The following is a 16,617-nucleotide window of genomic DNA, read 5'->3' on the forward strand; positions in this document are numbered from 1 at the left end:
GACCATACGAGAAGCCTCCATAAATTGAAAAGGAATTTAATAGCATGAAGGACAAAAGCCAGCTCAACAGAGACAGAGAAAAAGCATTTGACAAAATATTTAATATAACACCTTTTCATGGAAAAAAAAAAATCAACCAGGCCACTCAACAAATTAGAAATAGAAAAGATGTTCCTTAACCTGATAAAGGGCATGTATGAAAAAACCCACGGCTAACATTATCCTTGATAGTGAAAGACTGCTGATCCCTAAGACCAGGAGCAAGACAAGCATGTCTGTTCTCACCATTTCTATTCCACGTTGCACTGGAGGTTATAGTTAGCTATAATTAGGCAATAAAAGGCATCCAGTTTGGAAAGGAAGAAGTAAAACTCTCTATTTGCAGATGACATGATCTCAGATATAGAAAATTCTAAAAAATCCACAAAAAAATTGTAAGAACTAGTAAGTTCAGCAAGGTTGCAGGATATAAGATTAATATACAAAAAGACAAATACATTTCTAGACACCAGCAATGAACAATCAAAAAATGAAATTAAGAAAATTCTGTTTATAATAACATCACAAAGAATAAAATACTTAAAAATAAATTTAACAAGAAAGTGGAAAACTGGTACACTGAAAACTGTAAAACATCATTGAAAGAAATTTAAAAGACCCAAATAAATGGAAAGACATCCCCTGTTCACGGATTGGAAGACTTAATACAGTTAAGATGGCGACACTGCTGAAATCGATCTACAGATACGGGACAATCCCTGTTGAAATCCTAAATGCCTTTTTGCAGAAATTAACAAGCTGATTCAAAAATGAATATGGAAATTAAAGGGACACAAAAAGCCAAGAAAATTTTGAAAGAAAAGTTGAAGGACTTACACTTGCCAGTTTCAAAACTTACCACAAAGCTACAGTAGTCAAGACTGCCTGGCATTAACATAAGGACAGACATACATACAGATCAATGGAGTAGGATTAGAGCTAAACCCTCATGTTTACGGTCAATCGGTTTGTTTTGTTTTTTGTTTTTTTGTTTTTTTTTTTTTTTGAGACAGACAGTCTCACTCTCTTGCCTGGCTAGAGTGCCGTGGCGTCAGCCTAGCTCATAGCAACCTCAAACTCCTGGGCTCAAGCAATCCTCCTGCCTCAGCCTCCCGAGTAGCTGGGACTACAGGCATGCGCCACCATGTCCGGCTAATTTTTTCTGTATATTTGTAGTTGTCCAGCTAATTTCTATTTTTTTTTTAGTAGAGATGGGATCTTGCTCTTGCTCAGGCTGGTCTCGAGCTCCTGAGCTCAAACGATCCGCCCGCCTCGGCCTCCCAGAGTGCTGGGATTACAGGAGTGAGCCACCGCGCCCAGCCGTAAATCAGTTTTTGACAAGGGTGCCAAGGCGGCTGAACCAGGGAAAGAATAATCTTTTAAACAACTGGTGCTAGAACAACATGCAGAGGAATCAGATTGGACCCCAACTCACAATGTATACAAAGTCTACTCAAAATAGATCAAAGACCTAAATCTAACAGTTAAACTATGAAACGCTTGGAGGAAAATATAAGCATAAATCTTCACGACCTTGGATGTGGCAATAGTTTTAGATAAAACACTAAAAGCATAAGCAACAAGAGAAAAAAACAGACAAATTAGACTCATCAAAATGTAAAACCTTTATGCGTCAAAAGATACCATCAAGAAAGTGTAATGACAACCCACAGAATAAGAGAAAATATTTGCAAATCATGTATCTAACAAAGGCCTCGTATCCAGAATATACAAAAAACCTTTATAACTAACAATAAAAAGACAAACAACCCAAATAAAAAATAGGACAAAGGATCTAATAAATAGACATTTATCCAGAGAAGACAAACGGCCAATAAGCACATGAAAAGATGCTCAGCATCATTAACTACCAGTGAAACGCAAATCAAAACCGCAATGAACTATACTCCACATCCACTAGGACGGCTACAATTTTCTTAAGAAATAACAAGTGTTGGCAACTATGCAGAGAAATCTGAACTCTTATACATTATTGCTGGGAATGTAAAATGGTACTAAAATGTTCTGGAATTAGGTAATGGTGATGATTGTACAATATTGTGAATATACTAAAACCACCTAACTGCATACTTAAAAAAAAAAAAAAAGATAATCCCAGGGCTGGCAGTGTCCTGCACCCACTTGTAGGACAGTCCTTCATCCGGTCACTGAATCCTGCTCTGTGCTAGGCCCTGAGAATGCGGGTGTGTGCGTGTCACACACAAGCACCACAGGAGCAGCTACGTCCTACTCTGAGTGGCGTCATCAGAGAAGGCTTCCTGGAGGAGAGGGTGAGGGAGGAGGAGGAAGAGCAGGCCAAGCACCCTGTGGTAAGCTCCTGTGGCCCTGGGCGGTGAGGGGAGCAGGGTTTCACCTCCTATAAGGGAAAGAAACTGGGACAAGAAGTTGTCACTGAGTGGACTTCCCAAAGCTGGAAAGTGCCAAAGCCCAGATGTGACCTGTCTCCCCTCCCCTAAAGAGGCCCCCAGCTCTCCACCAGCCCATGGCTGCCTGGGCAGAACTCAGATGTTTCTGTGTTCCCCCTTCAGGGACGGTAAGCAAGCGAAGACTTCTTGAATCGCCAACTTCCCCTTAATATATTAACTTAATTAGCTCGTTCCAAGGTGATAGCTTTCTGTTGCACGCTTTTGAACTTAACTCAGCAAATTAACATTTATCAGTAGGATTTGGTTATGAATTTTAATGACTTTCATTCATTCACAGTCCAAACAAATTACATATCTGGTGCTTTAAAAAATATGTTTATTGCCACTTTATTATAATCACTGGCAATGAAACAGCATAAAATATTAATATAAAGAGGCAATTAGGCCGGGCGTGGTGGCTCACGCCTGTAATCCTAGCTCTCTGGGAGGCCGAGGCAGGCGGATTGTTTGAGCTCAGGAGTTCGAAACCAGCCTGAGCAAGAGCGAGACCCCGTCTCTACTAAAAATAGAAAGAAATTAATTGGACAACTAAAAATATATAGAAAAAATTAGCCGGGCACAGTGGCGCATGCCTGTAGTCCCAGCTACTCGGGAGGCTGAGGCAGGAGGATCGCTTGAGCCCAGGAGTTTGAGGTTGCTGTGAGCTAGGATGCCACGGCACTCTCGCCCGGGCAATACAGTGAGACTCTGTCTCAAAAAAAAAAAAAAAAAAAGAGGCAATCACATAGATTATCTCCCCAAGTAGCACACGCGGAATGGTTTTCAAAGGCTGCCCAGTGTGACTCATTGTTCCCTGGCCCTGGAGCAGGATGGCCCCAGCCAGGTGACAGTCAAAGCAGAAGCCGACAGCTCCCCGTCAACACGTTCTGAAGGGCACCTGCTCGGAACGCAAACGAGCGACACTTCCTCTCATGCTTCACTCACGTAGACGGCTTTAGAAGTCTAAGTTATGCTTGTTTTCGGTTTTTGGTTTTCATTTTTAAAGTTTTGTTGGGTGGTAAGACAGAAGTGGCTCTGAACAAGAAGACAGATGATCGGAAAGGCGTGGCTGGAGTCCCCTGGCCGAGGAACAGCCCTGGGACCCTGTGCCGGAGCACCCTGGGAACAGTACCTGCCCAGCAGAACCAGCGTCCGGCTGGAGGCGCAGAGGCCTCAGAAACGTGGGAAAGTGGTCACTCAACGGCTTGACAATCCTGGGGCCTACTGTTGGGAGCTCCCGGGGCCTGGTCCCCGAGGGCCAAGTTCTCAGCAGCGACCCCCAGAGGGGTCCCACCATCACTGCAGGTGCCTGGCCCTGCCTTTCTGGACGGCCGCTAGGGAATAGTAGGACAGATGAATGGGTCACAATAGCACATTTTTACAGCGTTTAGAAAAGGAAGAGGAAGTACCGTTTGGCAGTGAAACTTGTGTTCCAGATGTATCTGGGGGTACATTACATTTCAACATATACTACTCTCTCTTGCTGATTTGTTGGCAAAGTGCTTACCAAATGCCTCTCTAAGTGACTATTCCTGTGTGTGCCTGGGTCAGGGAGACGGGGGTGAAATGCAACAGTCAGAGCTGTGCTGTCCAATATGGTGGTCAACAGCCACGCGCAGCCATTCAAATGTAAATTAGTTAAAATTAAATAAAATTAGAAATTCAGGGCTTCAACTGCGCTAGCCACACTTGGCCAGTGGCTGCCATACTGGAACGTGCAGACCACGTCCATTGTGGCAGAGTTCTGTCGGTGCTGGGCTAGGGACACCGGTGTGGGAAGCAGTGGTCCCGGCTGTGGCGCACCCAAGACGCCCCCAGCGCCTGCATGCCAGGCTCACGCCGGGCCACACTCGCTGGGAGCACACCTGCCTCGCGCCGGGAACAAGGCTCAGATACATCTCCCCACCCTGCACATCCGCCACTCACTGCCCCGTGTCACTCTCCTGCAGCCGCTGTAACTAATTACGACGAATTCAGTAGCTTAAAACAACACAAATTTATTCCTTTAGGGTTCTAGAGGTGTTAGAAGTCTAAAACAGTGGACGCAGTGACGTTCCTCCCGGAGGCCCCGGGGAGAATCTATTCCTCGCCTTTTCCAGCTTCTGGAGGCGCCTGGTTCCTCGGCTCCTGGCCCGCGCCACAGCACGACCTCTGCTCCCGTGGCATGTTGCCTTCTCTGGCCCTGGCCCTCCCTTCTCCCCCTATAAGAACCCCGTGACTGCCTCAGGCCCACCCAGATGATCCAGAAAAGCCCATCCCGAGATCCTCAATCACATCTGCAAAGGCCCTACCGCCACGTAAGGTGACCTGTTCACGGGTTCTGGGGATCACGCGTGGATATCCGTGGGGGCCGTTCCTCTGCCTCCTGCTCCGCCCTCCCTGGCTCCCGAGGCCGCGGGAAGGGCGAGTGAGCCGCACACCTCCTCCCCCAGCGCGGATGCCCCCGGAACCCCTCAGTTCTCAAAACCTTTCAACGTGTTTCAAAGTCCACCACGGCATTAGAGATCTCAGATTTTAAAGTAAAAAGCCAAATCACTGCGAGTTTCTAACAACAAATGACTGACTCACCTGGACATGAGCAAACTGCGCTCCTGGACGCACCAGCGCAGGTACGACTGTCCCTGACTGCCCCACGGCGAGTGTGGGACATAGCGTCTCCCTCACTCGCCCTCCTGTCAGAGAAACTCCCTGCAGCGGCCTGCTCAGCTCAGGGCTGCCACGGGCGACAGCACTACATGCAGCCCAGAGCATCAGGGCAGGCTTCCCGGCGGAGGTGCTGCCGAGACTGAATCACGAAAGATGGATGACATTGGCCTGGCCAAGCTGGGGGAGGGACGGGGGCACAGAATGGTTTAGAAGGAGTCGTTAAAGAATAATGATCACATGATCCGACATGCTCATCTCAGGAATAGGAAAACCAGCGGGAGGAGGGGTGAGTTTAAGGTCACACAGCCAACACAGGGAATCAGGAAGAGCAGGTTATGCTGCGGTGACAATTCCCACATCTCCGCAGCTGGGCCCAACACAAGTCTATTCTCACTGTGCTCCGTGTCCAGTCTGGGTGCCGGCAGGGTGCCTGCTACGCTCACTCACGGATGCAGAGTGAGGACGCACCATCTGGGCTGGGCTGCCACTAGGCTGCCATGTCACCACGGAGGGAGGTCACTGCCCACGGGTTCTTTTTTTTGTTTGTTTTTGAGACAGAGTCTCGCTCTGTTGCCCTGGCTAGAGTGAGTGCCGGGCCGTTAGCCTAGCTCACAGCAACCTCAAACTCCTGGGCTCAAGCGATCCTCCTGCCTCAGCCTCCCGAGTAGCTGGGACTACAGGCATGCGCCACCATGCCCGGCTAATTTTTTCTGTATATTTTTAGTTGTCTGATTAATTTCTATTTTTAGTAGAGACGGGGTCTCGCTCTTGCTCAGGCTGGTCTTGAACTCCTTACTTCAAGCAATCCTTCCATCTCGGCCTCCCAGAGTGCTAGGATTACAGGCGTGAGCCACCCGCCCGGCCTGCCCACGGGTTCCTAAAGCTCCCTCCAGATGCGACACAGCCCACTCCCATTTCATTGGCCGAAGTCGCATGAGCACACCCCCTGGAAGGTGGTGGAAGGCGCACCCTGCTGCGTACCTGGAGGGCAGGGAGCCAGGAGGGCCCCAGAGCTGCAGGGATGAAAGCTGGGCTAGAAGCCCCGGCCGGGCCGCCCCTGCACCCAGGCACAGAGCAGCGAGGACTCCGCCTCCTGCTTCACTTTTCCTGCAGGGTTAAGCGTGGCTGCAGCAAAGGTCTGGGGAAAGGTCCCTGGACGCAGAAGTGTCCCACAGCTCCAGGGAACAGGAGCAGGCCCCGGACCGGGTTCACTTACTATTGCAGACTGACACCAAACTGCTGGGTGGGCAGAGGGGGCCTTGGTGGCGGCGTCTTGGCGGCGGGAGGAGGCTGGCCCTGGTGCAGGCTCCGGAGCTTCTCGTCGTACCTGTGGACACAGCAGAAGAGCGACTCTCACCTGGCAGGCAGAACCCTCAGGCCACGGAGGCCACTTCCAGGCGCTGGGCGGGGATTGGATGCCCCACGAACACCCGTGGGACAGCTGAGCGTCTCATCGCCTCGCGCACATGCCCCCTCCCCGCCCTGCATGGCGCGTTCACACGAAAGGCAGGAGGCACAGCCCACCCACCCCGTCAAATGTCCACTCTCTCCTGGGGCCCCGCCCTGACCAGCAGAGCAGGCTCACCCTCCAGCCACGCGGTCAGCCCAGAAGGCAGGTGCGGCCACCACCTGGTCTCCTGAGTGTCTGGACTTACGACAAGAGCTGGTTCACGGTGCTAGAGAGACCTGGCTCTTTCCTTGGGGCCTAGAACAGGCCTGTGGCACAGTAGGTGCTCAGTGAAAGTATCTGCTGAGCGAGTGAATAAAACCACGATTGAACGGATGACCGCGAGGCGGGCGGATGAACTCTGAAGGGGACGTTAACGCCTTCAAGCAGAAAAAGCCTTCGCACGGCACTCAGCAGCTTCCCACACGCCTTACGTCCCTCCCTCCCTCCCTCCATGGAGGCAAGTGTGTGCCAAAGCCCAGGTGTGTGCCGGGCACTGTGGACACAGCAGTGACCCAGCCGGGGCACGAGGGGAACACGCAGGCCGAGCCAGCAGCTCACGGTGGGGCAGCCGGAGCCGCGGGAACACACGGCGCTGGGGTCAGGGAAGGCCCGCGGGGAAGCCGGCTCCTGGGCGGGGCTGCAGTCACACGCGATTGTTCCCAGTGTGCTAAGTGGCTCCTGAGACATCTCTGTCCCTCGCGAGGGCCCTACGGTGCAGGGGTCACTACGCCCGCCTTACAGATCAGGAAACTGGTTTGTCAGGGTCCAGTGCTGTGCCCCAGGTCACAAGCGGGGATCACAGCCTGGATTCAGGACCCAACCCCCTGGCCTGCCCCCACCCCAGGGTGTCGCGGGCTCTGGGGCTGGCAGCACCCGGCTGGGGCGTGTGAATCGACTCGCAGCCCGGGGTCCCGGAGCGTCCTGTGACTCCGCTGCAGGGTCTGCGGTTCGCCCTCAGGCCTGCCGTCCGCTGAGTGAGTTCGGAAGCTCCACCAACACCCAAGCCTCTCCCAAATCTCCCCCCACACAGGACCCTGCGCCTCCGGTGTCACCACCACCCGCGTGTTCCGGGAGCCTCGGGCTGCACCCGGCGGCTGCTGAGCGGCTGGAGCTGGTGTCTCCCAGACGCCGTCCACTTCACCCTCAAACCGGACTTCCTCATCACTGCCCATGAGAGAGGCCCCAGGGGTCACCCTAGTGCAGGCTGGGGGTGGGGGTCTTGCCAAGCCCATGGCAGACCAGGAATTCCCTCGTCATCCCCCTGTGGCCTCTGGGCCCAGGTCACACTCCTCCGCTTGGCACCGAGGACTCCCCGGCCCAAGATGACCTCCAAGTTCATGTTCCCCACCCTCTGCCTGATCACATGGGACACCTCACTGCCTCCAAATGTCCCCCCGTACTTCACCCACAAATGTTTGCATGAGGGCTCCCCTCTGCTGGGAGTGTCCTCCCCCAGCCTCTTGATCTAGCCAAGTGTCCCTTTGAAACTCACTTTCAGAGTCACCTCCTCCTGGAAGCCTTCCCAGATCCTCGCCCCTCCCCCCCCACACACACACACACCTGTCCCCTCCCCAGCTGGGTTCAGTGCCTCCTCTGGCTCCTGTCATCACTCACTTGTGGCCCCCTCCCCAGCGTGACAGTGTCCTGAGGGCAGGGACCACACTCCCTAGACATCTGTATGTCCCCATCATCTAGCACGTGACTCAGCACCCAGAGGGAGTGACACCTCCACTCCCCCTGCAAGGCCACCGGCCTCAGCTGCACGCATCTGGGCAAGGGCCCTGCTCCGTCAGACGAGCCCTCGGGAGGGAGACGCGAAGGGCAGAGGGGGCCCAGGACGAGGGCAGAGACCCGGCCTGGATCTGGCCCCGCTATGGGGCTGTGCAGCCAGCCGGCCACGCACCTTCCCGGCCGCCCTCTGCTTTGTCCGATCCCCCGTTTTGCCTGCAGCAGACACGCCAATTAAGCCTCGGCATCTGGCAGGCAGGTTGTTTTCCAGAGCACCCGTGTCCCTGAGAACATTTCATTCTGTACACGGCATTATCCACACACCCAAGACGGTCCCCTGATTCTCTGCTCAAAAGCAAAATTGGTCAACGCCGAGGCAGCGAACGGCAATTGCCACATTACTGCTTATTTTCCACCAGCTTTGCAGTGACAGGCGAGGAGACGTCCTGTCCTGTGCAGAACCTTCGCGGGTTCGTTTCTCCGAGTCAGCAGTCAGCCTCTTTAATGTGCGTCTTTGTTGACGCCGCGGATTTCTGAGCCAACGCTGGCCCGGCACACGTTTGGAAACTGAGCCGTCAACGAGAACCGGATGGGACCGAGACCTTCGGGTGCTCGAAGGCGGATTCCCGGGAGCTCACGGGCACTCACCGCAGAACTTCCGGGGGGATCAGCAGCTGGTCGCATTTGAGGTGTTCACGGAGCTCGCTCAAGCAGTTGACATAGGTGACTTTTTTCCCAAACTTGTGACTAAGAAAGCAGAAGCAAGAGAACAAAAAACGATTAGGCGGTGGCAGAGACCGGGGCTGCAGGGAGGGGGGCGGGGGCGGCGACAGGACACCAGAAGGCACAATGTGGGCATTTTCATATTAAGAAAACGCAAATGCCGACACACCGAAAACCTGAAATAACAGAAACAGCACACTCAGGTCTCCAATGCCCCAGGCACTCTGGGGCAGAGTGTCTCACCTGCATAAGAATAAACATCTCCCTCAAATTCGAATCTGTCCTGGATTTGCAGATACAGGAGATAGCACGAGAGTGCCAGCGGGTCCTGTCCTGGGCGCAGGGGTGCAGGCAGCGGGCTGCTAAGCCACCAGCAGGGAGGGGCTCCGAGGACGAAGCCCACCGCAGGGCAGCCTCAGTCGCCTGTGGTTTCAGGAGTCTGTGATGGCTTCACATTTGGCCACCTCCTCTGAGAGCGTCCCTGAGGGCAGGGACCGAAGACCCTCCAGGTTTGTCTCCACAATAGCGTCTCTCTGGAGACCCCAGGGGAGCAAGTGTGGCTGCAGGGCCGGACGAGCCCCGGCCGAGTCCAGCAACCGCATCTTCCCCCCATACCCGGGACAAGACTACTGCATGGACCCGTCCGCTGCCCGACACCTGCCAGACTAGTGACCGTCATCGTTCTTAGCAAGGCTCAGCACCAGCTGCAGGACGAGGGTCACTAATGGATGTAAGTGAGCAAAGCTCCACGTGGAACCCATTGCCCCGGCACTCCGCGGGACAGTCTAGGGTTATTTTCTTAGAACAGTATTGTTTCTGTTTAAGGTGTACAGCTATTCATGTGGGCAAAGAATTGTGTAGTTACCAGAAAAGGAAAATTATATGTTGAGCAAAACCAAAGATATTTGATGTTACTTTTATGACAATTTGCAAGTCTTAATATAAGCACTCACATATTTTCAATGTTGTTTACATTGTGAAATTAAAATAATCCAAATTACCTTTGCAAAAGCAAAAACAAAAACGGAGTTAGAAGGAGCAAATGGGACAGCTCCCGGGTGCCGGCTCCCAGCCTGTGGTCCTCCCCACTGCCCCAGGCTGGTTCCCTGAGGAGCCCCCTGGACCTGAGCCCAGACCCCGGAGGCCAAGCCGTGTGCACCGGCTCCTCCTAGTGGACGAGGGAGAATCAGACCTGGGTGCCTGGACCCCAGGTCACCCGCACAGGGGCTTTCGCCAGGTCTCTACACTCAAGGACACTGCCCAGCAGGCCAGGGAACCCGGGCTGAAGGCTGAGGCCACAGGAGAGCCGCCAAAGCGCGGTGTGCCCGTCACCCAGAAGACAGGGAGGGAGAAAGGCAGGCCTGCCCAAGTCCCAGCACCCCAGGCCCCTGGGGGAAGGGGCTGGTGAGGAGCGTACCTGTCACCGGCTCATTCAGACTGCACAGGGCTCGGGCACAGTCTGGCTCCGCTCGAAGGAAGCCAGGGGTTCTCTCCAGGGCTGCCACGTGCCTCCCACGCCCTCCGTGGCGGACGGGAGGAACCCATTAAGGGCCGAGGCACCCCTGCCATTCTGCACAACTGTCCACAGGCACAGACGTCAAATATGGCACATACGACACCGGGGTGCCAGTCCTGGTTAAACACAAAACTCCATCCCCCAATAGGTGTGTGTCTGCAACATCGGCAGCTCGGTGGGAACAACGGGCTGGAAATTCTAGTAAAACGAAACCAGTTCCTTGGCTCCTATTAACCGGGCGCCACTCAAGCCCATTGATTCAGGAATTCTCCCAGCGGAGCCTCTCAGAGCCACAGGTCCAGTCTCTCCCAACGCCCAGGGAGCACTTTACACACCAGGTGTGAACCTCACAGGTGTTTCAGGCCGGCACTCTTATCCGTGACCCTCAGAAGGTCACGGTGCGTGACCTGGGGCAGGTGTGACCCACTGCAGACCCCCAGGGTGGGAGGGGCGCCAAGACACATGGGCACCCCAGATGGGATCTCCATGGTACTTGCAGGGTCCCAGGGACACCGAGGACCAAGAGCTCCCACCCCCGGGGAGGGCCTCACCCAGAACAAGCTGTACCTGATGAGGGGTCTGAAGATGTTCCACAGGACTCGGATGAAGTTGGTGGGGTGCACCACGTACAGGGCCTGCAAGTTCTTCTTGTATCTGAGGAGGGAAGCGTGGGGTGACTTCCGGCCACTAGACTCAGAGACACGTCCTAAGCCGGATAACCACAAAACAGTCGCTTCAACCACCAGTCTCAGAATATTTTGTTTCTCATCAGGGTCAATTTAAGGGATTCAAACAAAAAATAGAAGGGGTTTGAACTTGGGGAAAATCAGGACCCCTTTTCCCCCCACCAGGCACGCACATGGGGCTTTACACCTTGCAGAGCACACACGTGTCTGTGGCAGCCACGTGGCGGACACCTATATAAAGGTGGCTCCTGTCTCCTCCCGACTCTGTCCAGTGATGTCACATCAGTAGCTTGAAACCAGCCAGGGTGGCAGGGTTTACACCACAGAAACACGCGAACGGTACCAGCCAGCCCCCACGCCACGCCCGAGAGCCAGTTGTTAAGCCACCAGGCCAGACCCAGGATGGAGTGGGAAGGGCGGGGAGTGACAGGCCCAGCAAGAGGTGCCTGAGCCCAGACGGCACAGGGAGGGCGTCCGAGTGGAGGAGCGAGGGGGCCGCAGCCCAGGTGGGGCTTTGGAGCCCAGGCTGGGTGAGGAAGGGGCCACACCGCGGAGAAGAGGGCACAGCACAGAAAGCGAGAAAGCCGGGACGAGCCCCCTGGCTTGGGAACTCGGGCTCCCCGGTGTGCAAGGACAGGAAACCGTGAGCACGACGGCGACGCGTGCTCGTGTGCATCGGTACGTGTGCAAAAGGCAGCGAGCACTGCTAGTGCGTGGACCGTGGTCCCCAGACGGTGTTCCACACTGCAGGGAGCCCGGGAAGGGAAAGAAATGTGGAAGAGCAGCGGGGACGTGTCAGGACCTGGGACAGCCCAAGGAGCAAATCTGGAACAATTGATCATTAAAATAAATCGCGGTAGCAATGGATTACAACCCACTGAATAAAACAGGAAGTCCCATGTCCGTATGGATGCAAATCAGCAAAGAGAAGAAAAAGCTCTTCCTTAGGGTAAAATGCCAACTAGTGACTGAAATCGCCATTCGGCCATCGTCGTGATGATGAAGCCGAGACGCAACAGTGAAGGTTAAAAGTACTGCATAAAATTCTGAGTAAGAGCAGGATGTTTATAGTCTCAAAGTATCTCCCCAAGGGATACTAGTTAATTCTTTTTTAAATAGACTCTCAGTGCAGGGCAGGGGCGGCCAGCAATGACTTCTGGTTGTCCAGGAGCCCAGAGGGTGGCTGCCACCAAGTCCACCCTCAGACTGAGCTGCAGGTGGCTGTCATTAGGTGCCACCCGCAGCAGGAGCCCTCTGGTGAGGCCAGCACCCTGAAGTGGGTCATGAACACTTGTGTGTGAACCAGCGTACCCTCAAAAGGGGTGACCCAGCAGGATGGCCTGGAGGGTGAGAAGCCAACAGCAGAGAAAACAGAAAAGAAAGTGGGAAACCCAATGGGGTGCAGCGGTGGCAGACTGAAAACCCTCACTACATAAATCTCATCTCATCGGATTCGGAGCTCCACTTGCATACCTCCAGTGACAGGAACTCACCACCCCCGCAGATGCTCCATTGTTGGATGGTTTTGACACTTACGGCGTCCTTCTTCCTGCTTCCACTGAGTCAAAATCCTTACCCTACCCCCCAGCCCCGCCCCACCCACCTTGCTGGGAGTGGGAGAGTCACAACAGAACACGGCCACCTCCTTCCATTTGACAACCTGAAGACCAAGCCCGCAACCTTCCTCCCACCCCTGCCTGGTCCCCGCTGGCCCAGGTTAAGTGACCGCTGACTAGAAGCCGCCCCTCCCAGAAGGTTCCACTCATCACTCTGTGAGCACCCACGGCCTCCACGCGCAGGCTGGCGACGTCGTCTTCTGCTTAGGCGCTGCCGGCAACACGGTTCCAACCCTTCAGCTAGAGTTAGACATCCATCACTGGCACACCTGGCCTAAATTTTAAGGACTTCTGTTGCTTTCTCCCACATGGGTGTCATCCATGACTACACGGAGACACTGGCAGCAGGCCCCTCCCCCTAAGAAAGGACAGGGACAGCTGTGGGCTCACGTGGGGTCTGTTTCTCCGGGCTGATTCGTAGCAAGTGAGAAGTGGGAGGTCCCTCAAGGAATCTGGGGTGTGTCTCAGAAGAAGGAAAACCCAGAGGCATCTAGGATACCAACATTAATGACCAACGGTGCCGTCCATTAGCCAAATATACTGCACAGTTGATTGTTATGCAAGACATCTCTCAGGAAAAAGTCTGCCAACTCCAGGCCACAGCGGAGTGGTGAGCAGCGTGGGGTGGGAGAGGGAGGCAGGGGCCTGGGGTGGGTCTTGCCCCACCACACACAAGCTGAGTGACCACGGGTAAGTTACTTGCTCTCCGGGGCCTCTGTGTCCTCATCTATGAAATGGGGCTGCCCCCGCATCACCGACACAAGGCGCCAGAAAGCCCCTTGGCACAGATATCAAGCAAGCAGGAAGGGCATTCACAGAAGAAATAGTTGTGTGGTTGTTTCTTTGCCAACTATTCACTAGACCAGAGGGCGGCAAACGGGTACGCAGGTCGAATCCAGCCTGCTGCCTGCTTTTCTACAGCCTGCAAGCTAAAGATGGTTTTTATATTTTTAAGTAGTTGAAAAAAACCAAAAGAATACTATTTTGGCTGGATGTGGTGGCTCACCCCTGTAGTTCCAGCACTTTGGGAGGCCAAGGTGGGAGGATCACTTGAGGACAGGAGTTTGAGACCAGCCTGGGCAACACAGCAAGACCCCATCTCTACCAAAAATTAAAAACTTAGCTGGGCATGGTGGTGCACACCTGTAGTCCCAGCTACTCAGGAGGCAGGAGGATCACTTGAGCCCAGGAGAGTTCAACGCTGCAGTGAGCTATGATGATGCCACTGCACTCCTGCCTGGGCGACAGAGCCAGAGAAAGGAAAGGAAAGGAGAGGAGAGGAAAGGAGAGAAAGAAGAGAAAAGAAAAGAAAGGAGGGAGGGAAGGAAAGGAAGGATACTATTGCATGACATGTGAAAATGACATGAAATTCACATTCAGCATTTATAAATAACATTTTGCTGGAACACGGTCCTGCAGAGTTGAGTCACTGCCACAGAAGGGATGGCCTGAAAAGCTGAAACATCGACAGGCCCTTTAAGCACAGGAGTGCTGACCCCCACCCTCGAGGAGAAGAGCCCCGCCTGCCCCACTGCATAGCCCGTGCCCCTCGTGGCCCAGTGCCTACTCCCGACACACGCAGCCCACACCCATGTGGCCTGCCCACCGAGTCCCCGGAGGCTCGCGGACACGCACTTCCTGTCAAACTCCTTGTACGCGCTCTGCAGCCAGCCCAGGGACGGCTTGTTCCGGCTGTTCAGCCCGTAGTGGAAGTAGACGATGGTGTAATCATTCTTCACGTACTGGTCCAGTGTGTACTTCAAATACCTGGGCGCGAAACACAAGATTCGGTTACGAAAATCACCCACTTGTCGTTGAAACCAAACATGCTTCCCTCTGGAGGGAGCACGGCCCTGCCGACACCCCGACTTTGGATTTCTGTCCTCCAGAACCGCGAGAGAAGAAATCCCCGTGCACCGTTACAAGAGCCCCGGGGAACCACACGGAGGGCGAGCTGGGATTTGAACCCAGGACTGTCCGCCGGCACAGCCCTCGCTGTGCACCCCACCACAGGCCCTTCCTCCGCACTGTTCTGCTTCGTTTCTGACGCAAACAAGTCCTTCTTTCCCAATGAGCTCCCCAATATTTGGCTTCTCATTGCCAAGGCTCTGCGCCCGTCACCTGACCACCTCCTGCAGCGTCAGTGCCATGCATTTCCCACTGACCACGTTCCAGCCTCCCTGCCATGCCTGGGAAGCGCCGTCTGAATGTTACCCACGGGAAAGGGCTTGCCCGCCACCTGCAGGAGGACGGGCTGCGGAAGGACCACCCTACCCCTGCTGGGAGGGGGTTGAGCTGGTCGCTGAGCTGGTCGGGCTGAGATCCCTGACATCAGGGTGCCCCGTGTCGTCACCAGGAGCACGTCCTGTAACGAACCCGGCTAGGTGGGCTCCCAGGAAGGCAGGCCTGGCTGCTCTGAGGCTGCGGCTGGTGCCCGTGAGGTCAGGAGAAAACCCCAGCAGCCTCCGCCCACCTGCAGGTGCCCGGCTGGCCTCGCCGCTCAGAACCCCACACCTCCTCGGCTGAGCAGCATCAGAACGCCCTGTCAAGAGCCCAAACCCTCGGAACCGCAGGCCTCACGTGGGCTTTACTCACTCAGTTCTCCCAGCGACCCTGTGAGGCAGGTACTATCGTCCCCATTGTACCGACAAGTCAATAGAGGCCAGTTGAGGCGGTGAACCGCTAAGGGGCAGAGCCAGGATTTGAACGGAGCAGTCTGGCTCGGAAGTCCACGCTGTCCTGCCTTTCGAGAGCCGAGCGCTGCCACCCGTGCTTGCTCCCATCCCGTCACCTGCTCTGATGTATAAAAGTGATGCTGACCTGGCCTCACGCAGTACCTGGGTTCAGCTCACGTGTCATAGAAGCAACCTCGACGCCTGTCCTCCCTGCGTCTCGCTGTTGCAAACGCCCTTTGGGCTAAGCCGCTGTACTTCGTCAGGGCGCCCTCTCGGAAGCCAGGTAAAGGCCTGGGGGCAAGTGTCTCTGAGCCACCGGGAACTTGTCACTTCTAAGGATGGTCACTTGTGCATTTCTCAATGACTCTTTTTCAAGAAAGGGGGAATCAAGGCGATGTCTTTGCCCAGCTCATCTGTCCAGTCGGGACACTGCCTGGGACAACCATTGAGCCGGTGCCTGCCACACGGCAGGCCCTCGATAAAGCCGCTGAGCCGCCGCCAACAGTAGTGGCAGGCCCAGGACTCTTGTCCTGGGTTTGAATAGTGCCCCCCAAATCCATGCAGAACCCATATTTAGAAACAGGGTCTTTGCTGATGCAGTGAGTTAAGATGAGATCATGCGGGACTGGCGCGGCCCCAAGTCCAAGGGCTGGCGTCCTTGTAGGAGGAGGAGACAAGGGGGAAGGGCTGTGTGGAGTCAGAGGCAGAGATGGGGCTACGGGGCCACAAGCCAGAATGCCTGGGGCCACCCGGAGCTGGAAGAGGCAGGAAGGACCCTCCCCTGGAGCCTTGGGGCTGGGTTGAGGGGTGCAGCCCCGCCCACACCTCGGTCTGCACTGCTGACCTCCGGGGAGCACGCGTCTATCTGTTTAAGCTGCCAAGCATGTGGCTGTTTCTTGTGGCGCCACAGGAAACTCGCACAGCTCCGGAAGGCGTTCCCTGAGGGAGGCCCAGGGAAGCCTGGCGGTCTGCGGCCATCTCGTCTGGGGGCCGGCCTCACGCCCAGGGTCAAGGGACTGTCCCCGACTCTGGAGGGAGGCAGGCACCCAGAGCCCCAGCGGCTGAGAGAAAACCAAACCCAGCTCTACCCTGTGCTGCTGGCTACGGCCATG

The 16,617-nt window shown here is 54.9% G+C and overlaps 1 protein-coding gene across 1 annotated transcript in view; it reads right to left on the bottom strand.

The window, feature by feature from the left end:
* ARHGAP8 (Rho GTPase activating protein 8) overlaps positions 1 to 16,617 on the bottom strand; it is a 134,869-nt gene that overhangs the window by 37,795 nt on the left and 80,457 nt on the right. Inside the window, exons 4-7 of the mRNA XM_012659783.1 lie at positions 14,466 to 14,597; positions 11,096 to 11,182; positions 8,938 to 9,036; positions 6,328 to 6,438 (exon numbers count right to left, since the gene is read on the bottom strand). Of these exons, the coding sequence (XP_012515237.1) occupies positions 6,328 to 6,438; positions 8,938 to 9,036; positions 11,096 to 11,182; positions 14,466 to 14,597 (429 nt within the window). The remainder of the gene's footprint in view (positions 1 to 6,327; positions 6,439 to 8,937; positions 9,037 to 11,095; positions 11,183 to 14,465; positions 14,598 to 16,617) is intronic.

The sequence above is a fragment of the Propithecus coquereli genome, unplaced genomic scaffold (genome assembly GCF_000956105.1).
Source record: "Propithecus coquereli isolate 6110/MARCELLA unplaced genomic scaffold, Pcoq_1.0 Scaffold633, whole genome shotgun sequence".
NCBI classification, from domain to species: Eukaryota; Metazoa; Chordata; class Mammalia; order Primates; family Indriidae; genus Propithecus; species Propithecus coquereli.